At 35.6% G+C, this 12,849-nt stretch overlaps 1 protein-coding gene across 3 annotated transcripts in view; it reads left to right on the top strand.

The window, feature by feature from the left end:
* PTPRQ (protein tyrosine phosphatase receptor type Q) overlaps positions 1-12,849 on the top strand; it is a 247,193-nt gene that overhangs the window by 92,433 nt on the left and 141,911 nt on the right. For all 3 annotated transcript variants that reach the window (XM_049094355.1, XM_049094356.1, XM_049094357.1), the window contains 3 exons: positions 4,638-4,820; positions 5,168-5,269; positions 9,220-9,340. In XM_049094355.1, the coding sequence (XP_048950312.1) occupies positions 4,638-4,820; positions 5,168-5,269; positions 9,220-9,340 (406 nt within the window). The remainder of the gene's footprint in view (positions 1-4,637; positions 4,821-5,167; positions 5,270-9,219; positions 9,341-12,849) is intronic.

The following is a 12,849-nucleotide window of genomic DNA, read 5'->3' on the forward strand; positions in this document are numbered from 1 at the left end:
TATGTCATGTTGAACATATCTATTCATGGCCTGAACAGGTTTTTATGGACTCATAAGCTTTGTAGATACAGCAGTAAGACAAAATTCCTACCTTCCTGGAACTTAACATTTTAGAAGTTTCACAGAAAATAAACCAGTAAACAAATAATATATGACTTTGGTAGTGGTAAATTCTAAGAAGAAGAAAAAACAGGGAAAGAAGAAAGAGTTATGGATTAGTAAGCAGGCTATTTGAGGTAGAGGGCTGAGAGAAGCCCTCTCTGAAAAAATTACATTTGCCCAGATATATTAACAACATATAAGAGTAAGTTAGATGAGGAAAAGGGGGAAAAAAGTGCTCCAGAAGGAGGAATAGCAATAGCCAAATTCCTGAAGTGGGAAGATACTTTATGTGGTTGAGGAAGAGCAGAGCATTTCTGTCATTCAAGTAGCATGAGTTATGGGGAGAGAATTAGTAGATGAGGAGAGAGAGGCTGGCAAAGGTGGACTGTGCAGATTCTTGGTGTTATTCTAAGAGTTTAGGGTTTAATTATAATAAGTAGATATTGAAGAATTATGGCAAGAATATGATACAATTTGTAGTTTTGGAAATCATTGCTGCCTATGTTGGATTTGGGAATGAAGAGAAGAATCATGACTTCTAGGTGTTTCGTTTGAATATCCGGGTGAATGGTGGTACCATTTACTGAGAAAGGGAAATCTAGAGAAGAGTCGGTTTGGAGGAAATTCAGTTCTGTTTTGAGCATGTTTTAAGTATCTGAGTACCTGTCATGAAGGCAATTGGATATGTAAGTTTGAAACTTGGAGAGACGATCCAGGGTTGAATACACAATTTGAAGTCAAGGTATAGATAAAGTCATATCAGGGGGTGTGTAGATAGAAATGGAAAGAAGCAGACACCTATGTTCTGGGGTAATGTGACCTATAGACTTTGGGAAGTCAGAGAGGATTTAGTCAAGGACTAAGTAGAAGTAGGCAGTGGTAAGGTAGAGGAAAATCAGAAGACTGAATCTTTTTTTAAGATTTTGTTTATTTGACACACAGAGAGAACACAAGCAGGGGGAAAGGCAGAGGGAGAGGGAGAAGCAGGCTCCCCATGGAGCAGGGAGCCCTATGTGGGGCTCCATCCCAGAACCCTGGAATGATGACCTGAGCAGAAGGCAGATGCTTAACCAACCAAGTCACTCAAGTACCTCCAGAAGATTGTGTCTTGCAAAGCTAGTGAATAAAGATTTTCAGGTAGAAGGAATTTATTTCCTATGTCAAATACTGCTGTCAGGGAAGTAAGTAAGATGAGCACATACAACTGATTAGTGGTTGGCAATATGGAGATCACTGGTGACTTCATGACAGTAAGTTTCATGGAAAAAATGGGAGGAAATACCCAACTGAAATGAGGCTAAGACAGAATGACATATTTAAAAAGGAGAAAATGAGTAAAGGTGAATTTTGAGCAATTTTGATGTATTATAGAGGCCAGAATAGAGCAATAGTTGAAAGGGCAAAGAGAATCAAGCATCTTTTTTTTCCCACTTTTGCTGTGATACAACATGTGTGTTCATATGTATACAAGATAGAAATAAATCAACAAAAAGAGAAAATAATGCAACAGATAGGGAATAACTTCAATTCTAAAACCTCTGACTAGATAGATAGAATTTAATCTAGCACAGAAATGGAGGGCTAGGCAAATCTCCATCGACTGTTGAATGGATAAAGAAAATGTGGTATATTTATACAATGGAATGGCCATCCACGTCATTGCAAATGGCAAGATTTCATTCTTTTTGATGGCTGAGTTAATAATATTCCATTGTATAAGTGGCAGTTATAGGGATTGTTTTTTTTTGTTTTTGTTTTTGTTTTTTTTTTTTTTTTTAAGATTTTATTTGTTTATTCATGAGAGACACAGAGAGAGGCAGAGACCGGCAGAGGGAGAAGCAGGCTCCATGCTGGGAGCCGATGCAGGACTCAATCCCGGGACTCCAGGATCACAACCTGAGCCAAAGGCAGATGCTCAACCACTGAACCAATCAGGTGTCCCAAGGAAAGATTCTTATAATAGGACTTTATAAGAGCAATAATGCTTAACCCCTCAAATTAGTTATTAATGTTATTGTTGCATGCAGGCAACTTTTAAACCATTATCTTTGCAATTGTGGTCTTTCATCTCCAGTAAATATTTTTCTGCATAACATGCATTGTTTATAATTTCATTCGTGGAGGATTTTCTGGCTTTGTCTGAATATGTTTTTATTTTGCTTTTGTCAATTTTTCTGAGTCTAGAATTCCAGTTGTTTTTCATTTGAGGTAATTTGTCAGTCTAATTGTCATTCCTGTGTAGATGACTTGTCTTTTTTTTTTTTAAGTGTCAAGATCTTTTCTTTCACAGTAGTGTGTCTAAATATGATTGTTTTAAAATATTTTCCTGCTGGGAAGTTATTGAGATTTCTTGACCTGATGTTTGATATCTTTCAACAATTTTGAAAGGTCTCAGCCGTTATCCTTTTAAATATTTCTTCTTTCTCATCCTCTCTGTTATCTTAGACTCCTTTGGTATATAGTCCATGTCTCTTAACTGCCATTTTATATTTTCCATGTTTTCTTTCTCTGAGCTACATTCTTGATAGTTTTTCAATACCGTTATCCTTTTCATTAAATTTCTCTCTATCTCTATCAAATGTGCTTTTTTATACATCAAAAGAATTTTGATTTCAATTATTTTGTTTTTTTTTATTCCAGAAGGCCTGTCTGGTTCTCTTTCAAATCACTTGGCAATATGTATCATTTATTATTATCTGAAGAATTCTTTGCTCATATTTTCAAATCTGTTTGATGTGTTAAAATACATTAAACATTTATTTTTTTTCTTTGGTAAATTCAATATCTGAAGTCTTTTGAAGTATGACTGCTGTGGTTTGTTTGTGGGGACATGGGAGTGGGGAGACCGAGAAATTTTCTTGTTCTTTTCTTTATTGGTGCCTAAACTTGCTTATGTGTTTAGTGATTTTATCAGTCAGCACATTTTCATTGAAATTTATCCATCGGGATCCCTGGGTGGCGCAGCGGTTTGGCGCCTGCCTTTGGCCCAGGGCGCGATCCTGGAGACCCCGGATCGAATCCCACGTCGGGCTCCCGGTGCATGGAGCCTGCTTCTCCCTCTGCCTGTGTCTCTGTGCCTCTCTCTCTGTATGTGTGTGTGTGACTATCATAAATAAATAAAAATTAAAAAAAAAAAAAAAGAAATTTATCCATGGTGCATTCATGTGGCCTAAGTAGAAGCTGAGTTCTTCCTGAGAGGATTTATGTTTACTTCTGCTAGTTGCTTTTGAGTAACAGCAATTCCATTACAGATTCATTTTAAGTTCTGAAGAGAAGGTTTTTCAGGTAGCATGGATTTGAGCCACATAGGCTCTTAGGGATAGGCATGAAGATCCAAAACTGCTTAATTTTTCTTTCTTTTTCACTTCTTCATCTAGAGTGGAGTGAGGAAAAAAAAAATTATTCTCTGTCCTCTTTTGTATGGTGGGTTTACTTCTCACTCCCTCTTCCCTGAGGGTGAACACATGACATTGCACAAGATCAGGGGTTGCAACTCACTGAATTCTGTGGCATTCTGCAGAGGAATTCAAGGTACCCCCTAGAGTTGTCCAGTAAAATGGTTTAAATTGTGTTCTTTTGGTTTTCCAGCTTCTTACACAGGGATAACCCCTTACTCTTCTCCTGGCCCAAAGACTTTATCTTCTTTATCTGGCATTTTGCAGATATTCAGCTGTTAATGCAAAAACTCAATATCACCAGGATTGGCCAGTACCTTCCAAGACAAAGCTGGCTTTAGTACCAGCTTCCATTTCAGGATACATACTTTACTTTGTTTTTTTGTTTAATTTTTTTCGCTTTTGTTTTTTGACTACCACAGATTTCTAACTTTCCTGTCAACTCTGCAATTCCTTTAAAAAAAGTTTGTTTTAAACTTATGAAGAGTTTTGTTTTAATTAAGAAACTCATTCAGTTTAGGGTATCTGTTTCAATATTTACTAGAGTTAGAATCCCACATATAGTACTAGTATTTGAATATATGTAGAGAACCATTTTATGACCATTGCATTCGATACAATAAGAACATTCGTAGATACATAAAACTAATATTTTATTTAATGATAATCTTGTATCCTTAGGAGACTAGTTTCCTTCCAGGTCATAATGTGCAACATTGTGTCTAGGAGAGGTTCCTTGCCTTGTCATACACCTTGTTTTATACCCAAACTAATTATTAGACTTTTAAATATTATCATTATTAATGAAAGGCAGAATTGATTTTTAGGCATTTTTCAAACTTCTTTCTTGCATTTGTGTATTTTACAATGATAGTCTAATTAATACTGTCTTAAGCATTTAAATAAAAATATCATCCTATAAGCATTATTCCATAGAATCATAGTATGAATATTCTTTTGAGATGCAATTTCTTATATAGTTATAAGTGTATAAGTTTTGTCTCTTATTCCATTTAGGATGTTCTTATATATATATCCTAGTGTACTTAGGTAAAAATTTAAGCAAAATGTGTTTTTTTTTTCAGAATATATTTTTAGGATGAAATTATTTTATGCATTTATATTTTTATCTTTTCCCAGTGCCTGATAATGCACCAGAAAATATTACTTACAAAAACATATCTTCTGGAGAGATTGAGCTATCATTCCTTCCCCCAAGTAGTCCTAATGGAATCATACAAAAATATACAATTTATCTCAGGAGAAGTAGTGAAAATGAGGAAAGAACTATAAATACAACCTCTTTGACCCAAAGTATTAAAGGTAAAAATAATATATGATGTTTGGCATTTATATTAATATTGACAGTATGGCCACAAAATATCAGCTTGCTGTTATATTATAAATGGTAAATATGATTAGTCTTTTACAGGGCATGACAATTCTTTAAGTTAAATAAGCTAGGCATTTATTACAGTCACATGAAAAAATAAGTCAATCCTTTGTTACATTATCCTATATACTTTGTCTTTGTAATAGGACTTGCTGTTTGAAAAGGCTTCATTTTCATTTAGTTTTACTTTTGGAATTTTAAGAGTCATTTCATAGTTTGCCTCTTGCATGTTACTAAAGGATATTTTATAAGTCTTATCTATTTAATATCTTTTTAGGACTGAAGAAATATACCCAATACAAGATCGAGGTGTCTGCTAGTACACTCAGCGGTGAAGGAGTGCGGAGTGAGCCCCTAAATGTACTGACTGAAGAAGATGGTAATATAGTAGTGGATACTGATATATTTTGGATCCATCACATTTCAAAACAATATGTGTATAAAATGAAGATATAATGTAAAAAGTCTCATAGACTTGGATATCAGTTGTGTACCATGCCGGCATCATACAGAGATTTCACTGGCATGGAATAAAGAGAAACTAGCAAAGTCAGATTTGTGTTCAATAAAGTCAGGTATAAAATGTTCTTTTTTGATTCTGAAGTCTCCCGTGCTCTGTAAAAAATCAGTAATTCTTTTTCAAGGGAATTCTTAAGGCTAAAATTTTGGTCTGAATGGTTTAAACATCACCTAATGTATGTTACGACTGTGTTTTTCAGCTTTAATGTTCATAAGAATAGACATTTACATCGGTTTTGAGGTAGACTCTGTAATGTTAACCTACAACCTTTTTTTACCATATTAGGATTAGGTTGCGAATGAGTTCAGGCCTGTTTCCAGGTTTCTCTACATAATTTGCCAAGATGCTATTCCTGAATGTTAATAGCCTTCATATTGAATATTTAAACGTATCTTTTCCTAACCTGAATAAAATCAACTTTACTACTGAGACCACTTTACACTGGTACTTCACCAAGTTCTAGGCATATATCATGCTAAGAAAACTACTTCTGAGGAATGTATTTGGGATTTGGATTTGCATTTTATGTTTTATGCATGGTATATATTTGAGACTTATTTTTGTTTCTGCAAAAGGAAGTCCTGTTGTCATGGGGGGAGGGTCTGTATGTATCCTAAGTGTATCTTCCCCCGCCCTTCCAGTTTTCCCATCTTCAAGTTTGGTTGCATTCTGTGGATGTTCAGATTCTAGGCATTCATCAGGACAAAATGTGCATTATATACTTCTAGAAGAAGGAAGGCTTTGCTCTGCATCATTCTTATTTTATTCAAAATAACAGTCTTCAGAGCCTTCTCCTCTATTTCAGGTCCTTCCCTGTTTTTCCCTCCACCAGATTACTTCACCAAGGCATCCTAGTGGTCGGCTCTGGTTTGTCCCAGGTTCGAAGTACTCTCATGGATTGGTCTTCCTTAGTCATTGCCTCTGCTTACTATACTTATTTCTCCACCAAAACTCATATGTCCAAATTTTCATTTTTTCATAGTGCAGTTTTTTGTGTTGAGAGAAAGTTAAAATTAGCCTAATAAATAAATCCTTCCCAATGAGACAATTGTTAAAAACTGTGGCAGGGGTGAAGATAGCTCTTTTTTCCATTTTATTTATTTAATTTTTTCTTTTTTCCATTTTATATAATGCCTAACAAAGATGTGCTATATCATTTATGCAACGCCCTTCTAGATATAGTACCTAACTTTTCTTTTTCCAATTTAATGAAATAGTCCTGATGGTGAGAAATTAAGGTCTTATATGAAGGAACCCAAACCAGTAGTAAACATATATTCTGCACAGATTGTTTTTTTTTTTTTACCACTTAAATCAATAGTTTCAACTTACACCATGTACCTGAATTACCTGGACTGTTAAACTCACCATCTAAGTCCTTGGCCAAGTCATTGGTATAATTGCTAATGAACAGGGTGAAGAACAAGGCTCCTTTATTGAAAAATCAGAGCAAATTAAAGATGGATAAAGGACTGAGAAGCTTTGCTTTATTGGGTATCAGGTGCTCTTCACTCTCATGAAACTTGTGATTTAAGGGAAGAGATCTAAATTTGATTTGTGTATGGACAAATAATCTTAAAACTTTACTCACTGGTTTTTAAGTATTCCCCCAAATTACTCCTCAGGACAAAGGAGGGATTTTAGCTATTCTCAGGCATCAGAGAAAGTGTAGCTGGGGAAGTTATATCTAAGCTATGACCTAAAGGAAGGTGAGTGAAGAGAGAGGGTAGGATGAGAGATAGGAAAGACCATGTGAGGCCAAGGGAGGATGAGTCTGTGCATCCCCTTCGCACCTACTCTCATATGCTCTGTTATATGAATTGGATAGATTTCAAAAGATGTTATTGCATTTATGTATTCTAATTTTCCTTCCTTTTTTTGAAGTAAATTTAATTTTTTAAAAATTTATTTTATGACTGGAAGTTTGTAGCTCTTTTTAAGGATATTTATTTATTTATTTATTTATTCATGAGACACACACAGAGAGAGAGAGAGAGAGAGAGAGAGGCAGAGACACAGGCAGAGGGAGAAGCAGGCTCCACGCAGGGAGTCGGATGCGGGACTCCATCTCAGGTCTCCAGGATCAGGCCCTGGGCGCCTTCAGGCGGCGCTAAACCGCTGAGCCACCCTGACTGCCCCTGTACCTCTTAATCCCTTTCACCAATTTCATTTTTTTTTATTGTGTTTCAGAATGCAGATGCCAGAATGATTAAATCTTAGTGTGCTATAGTACATATTTTGTTTAGTTGACATGTTAATTATATTAAGTTAGCAATAAAAAGCTTTACATAAAAAGGAAAATACCCAAGGATATACTAAAATTAAAAATAAAACAGAATTTCTGATATTTGACATGAAAGTCGTAAAGCATATTATAGAATAGAAATGCTTAGTTACAGCATACTATGTTCTATATCAGTACTATTTTTTATTGAAATCCCTTTTTTCCAATAATAAACAAAAGTTAAGTTTGCAAAGATGTTAGAAAAAAATACCATAGGCTTTTGTTTTGACAAATGAAAGAGTTCTCAGAATAATTCAGATCTTGGGAAACAGACATTTCCAAGTGACATATGGATTCTTGTGATAATCAATATTTGATAGCATTTTTATTGTAGGGCCTGTGAGAATACCAAATGAAAATACGAATATAGCTGTCACCATTATTCCTTAGAATTCATCTCATAAAACTTTTCTCTACTCAATAATTCTTTTGTTGTTGGAAAGTTGTTACCAAAATAATGAAAACACACATATACACATATAGGCATAGGTACACACACAACTCTAGTCGAGATTATTCAGAAAATCAAAAGAAATTAAAATAATTCAGGTGGCATTTTCCCCAAATTATTGGAAAAAAGTGATATGCACATGTGCTCATCTATAAGTTAATGTTGTTCAAAGATCTGGGCAAATTCTTAAAACTTCTACTAGCTACCTATGAGTTCACTTTCCATATATAACTATAACAGTGATAAAAAAAGTTGTAATTTATACTCTTCTATATGCAAAAAATTGTATATTAATTTTCTAAGACATTACTGTGGTGTTACACAGACCTGAGAAATGCCATCCTAAATGTTTTATCTAAATGTAAACATAAACTTGGCCAAGTAGGTTGCTAGTAATCTTTTTTAGTGCTTATACGGTGCAGGATGGCTAAGGTATTTGAATCCTTATGCTGTTCTAGCAGAATTAGAAGTAGACCCTAACCTGTCCATACTCTTGTTTATGTGCTACATTGGTTTTCTTTGTCACCATTCAATTTTGAAGACTCCGTGAACAGATTTTGATACTATTTTACAGTTAAATGACAACCGAAATTGAGGAATGTAGTTTTTATTTGTGAGGTCAGTCATTTTAACTTCTCTCCCAGTGTTATGCTTATCACTTTACCACTTCTTGAATGTGTGATTTTCTTCTACTTCTTTTTATTGTTTGAGGAGCACTTTCACAACATATTATATTTATTCACCCCAGTCGTCTTATTTTTACTAGAGGATGATAATTTACCGAGATGTACTTGAACAGTAGGTGAATCACTGTGACATACCCCTTGTTCTTTTTTCTCATGAAATATATTTTTCCATTGAATCACAGAAACAGATGTTCTAACACCACCATGCAAAATCTCTTTTTATCATCTCATTTTGAAAGTAAACAATTAGTCTCCCATGCTCACGAAGAAAGGCAGTGAACTTGATTCATTTACCAGCATGTTTATAATGAAAACTTAGCGCGTTTCCATTTTAGCCTTCTCTTATATATGTTTGATAAAATGTACTATCCTTACCCTAACTTTTCAGCTCCTGATTCTCCCCCCCAAGACTTTTCTGTAAAACAGTTGTCTGGTGTCACGGTGAAGTTGTCATGGCAACCACCCCTGGAGCCAAATGGAATTATCCTCTATTACACAGTTTATGTCTGGTAAGAATTTTTTTCTTTTTTGGAAATAGTTCTGAGAACAAGTATTAATCTGTAACATAATAGGAATGTAGTTTTTTTATTTCAGAATGTGATGCTACATTAAGAACCTGATTGTTAATGGGCTAGTTAATATGTTTTTTTTAAGAAACAAGTCTTTCCCATAGTATGCAGAGGTCCAAGCATTGTCAAATAACATAATTTTTGTACCTAAAAAAGTATATATCATGCATAATTATACTAAATTTCTGCTCTTAAAAGCCACTGACTGATCAACTTATGTGACTACAAGCATATAATTTAAACTCAGAGTTTTACACAAATATTCTGTATTGTCACTGTCTTGTTAAGTTTGAGCAGAACAATTTTAACTAAAATTTAACTGAAGAATATTTCTTCAGAAATATGTTATTTAAGGTCAAATTTCTAATGAAATTTAAGCAGTGTATCTATTTTTTTCTGATTACCTTTACCCTGATTCCCTATTTATGTCAGTTGTGAAAAAGATTAAATCCTATAGCACATCTCATGTCAATTGACATAGCTCTACTGCTTCATGAAAACTCAATACATAAAAACCCTCACTTTGATCTAACGTACGTCCTCTTAAAAATATTCACCAGTTATATATCTCATAGTAAATTTTAAATATTTAAACTCAGAAAATACAATTTATGTAATACTTTATATAACATAGGCATTTCTTAACCTTTATATTCCTGACTTGAAGGTCCAACATTGAGAGGCTACGATGTTTTAAAGAAGTCTACTCTTTACTCTCCTAGACTAAGACTTTTCTTTCCCTAATCTCTCTTTAAACCCTTCGCATACCATTCTCTAGGACTACATTTTCCGTTTGTTGGCATTGCCTGATACCTAGTCATTTTGTCTAGTCATAGAGAAATTGAGAGTGACATGAGAAATACCAGTAGGAAGAGAAGCAATGAGAAGAAGGTAACTGTTCTCCTCTGTGGCCTGGTTTATCCATTTTTCATGACTTCATTCAGCAAAATTGATAAAGTGCCTATATACCAGTGAGCAAGAAGCCCATATGACTCCTGCCCTCAAGGAACTTACATTCCAAAGTGATAAATGGACTATATGTCTCATAAACAAATGAAGGAAAGTCAGGGAAAAGATGGCTACTTTTGATGGGATGCTTGAGGAAATCCTTTTTGAAAAAGTGGTTTTGAGTTACAATCTGGATGACAAGAAGGAGCTTTTTGTCATGTGAAGATCTGCCAGGTGGGATTTTCCAGGAAGAAAGAACATCAGCTATATAGGCTCTGTGAAGAAACATAATTTGTCATTTTGAAGACCAGAGAGGTCAGTGTTGTTGGGGGTTAGGGAGACAGAGTAATACTGAGGAGAAGGAGGCAGACAAAGGTCAGAAGCCAAGCCACAATAAGGATTTGATTTTTCTTTTTAACTGTAATAAGACTTATTAGAGAATTTTAAGTATGTTGGATACTCTATGGAGAAAGAATTGTACATGGCAAACTGTTAGCAGGGATATTAGCTCAGAGACTATTTTAGTAGTCTGGGGAATAGATGTTATTGACAATGGAATAGATAAATGGGTAGATTTATTTCTACATTTGGAAAGGAGAGTTGACGACATAGCTCTACTGCTTCATGAAAACTCAATACATAAAACCCTCACTTTGATGTATTGACTCTGGGATAAAAAAGAGAGAGGAGAGAGAGAGAGAGAGAGATATGACTCGATGATGACTTTGCAATGTTTGACACTATTTTACTGAGTTAGAAAAAAATGAAAGTCAAACAAGTTAATAAAAGTGAAAATCAAGATTTTAACCGCTGGGGCTTCTGGCCCACACTGTGGGACAGTCTGGTCTGTCTGTATAGTGATCCTGCTGTCAGTTCCACTCCATAGTGGTGCTTTCTCTCTCCTGTTGTGAGGTGTGTCTCTTTTCTGTCTTACCTCATAGAATGGATTCTAAGTGCAAGGGAAGCCCCCTGAAAGTGGGGTCAGAGAATCTCAAGTCTGTGATACATCTCATCTGGCTCTTTGGGAATCCTGCTGCTGCCCACCTGCAGTCATAGCTTCTAGTTTCAAGATGCTGATCTTCTGTTTTATCCTTGATCCAACCTCAGGCTTCTTCTAGTGCCCTGGCTCCCTTGGCACGTCTGTCTCAACCTTCAGGTAGCTAGATGCTCTCACCATTCTGCAGTGGGAAGATGCAAACGGTGACTTCCACATCCTTCCCTAACTCCAGATGATCTGCTAGAGGGCTTTTAGATCTTGCTGAACGTGGTAGCATATTGAAAACAGAGATTTTCTAAGAGGCTTGTCATTTTTCTCTTCATCCTGAAAAGGAGCAAGCCCATCTTCCTGTCATTCAGAGAGTTATTCATAGAGACATTGGACCAGAGAAGTTGCTCCTAGGATCAGCTGGAGAGTTTAAGATTGCAAAATTAGGGTGGTCAGTACATGCTGTATCCTCCAAGAGAACTACCTCCCTCCTCTGTAGAAGGAGCCAGGGACCTCCTGTTAAGACTATTTAAGTATATTCCCAGTTGTAGGCTGACTCAAAAAGAAACACTTGAAAACCCTCCTGGATCACAGCAAATTCATCAAAACTAGCAAATAGCCAAAGAAGCAAAGCATTAGGTAGCAAACAATCTTAAGACTCTTCTAGGGAAAGAAATCCTTGATCCAGGGCTGCTGTATAATCTGTCAAAAACAGGCTATGACATGTATTTTACTGTGGACTGCCTGCCTGAATCTAGAATGCTACTGAAAGTTATATGTATACACACACATACACACTAAGCAGGCAGGATCTCAGCCTCTCCATTCAGAAAGTTCCACTTCAATAAATAAGACACTCTGAAGTCAAAGAAGCCATAAGAATCATGCTAACTTCACTGGTTTCACAATCCAGAGGCAAGGTTCAAGTGCAGCTGCCCCACGGCCTGTTTTGAGTAAGGTGTCCTTGTGAAAAATGAACTTGGAGTCCAGTTGTGGGAATGTGGCCACTTTATCCTGACTTGTTCGGTTAAAGAGCCGTTCAATGACCTTCCAAGTGCCTGAGTGTGTGTGTAACAGTACTACTGGGCAGCCAAGCCCAATACAGCTATTGGAATGAATATGTGAATCTTTCTTTTTAGGTGTTAAAATAAGGATTTTTTTAAAAAAGGATACATAAATTTATTAAAACTCTAAAGATATTTCACAACTTACTGAAATTAGAGAAATGGCTTTTAATATATTAAGTCTAGCAACTTAGACATCCCAGGAATTAGATTTCAAAGGTCAGAGAAAGAACTCCTTATTAAAGGTTTTAACATTACATTTTTTTGTTGTTAACCTGGGACTTGGAACACTTTTGGAAACATGGGATTAAATTCTGGCGCTGCCATTCAATTATCTGTGTGGTTCTCTTAAAATACCGTATAAATGGTGGTATCATTATTAGCAGCATTCCTGTTTCAGGGATTCACATTTCCCTCATACTTCTCAGGTTCCATTATTTTTGTTGTTCCAA

This window comes from Canis lupus, chromosome 15 (assembly GCF_003254725.2).
Source record: "Canis lupus dingo isolate Sandy chromosome 15, ASM325472v2, whole genome shotgun sequence".
Taxonomy (NCBI): Eukaryota; Metazoa; Chordata; class Mammalia; order Carnivora; family Canidae; genus Canis; species Canis lupus.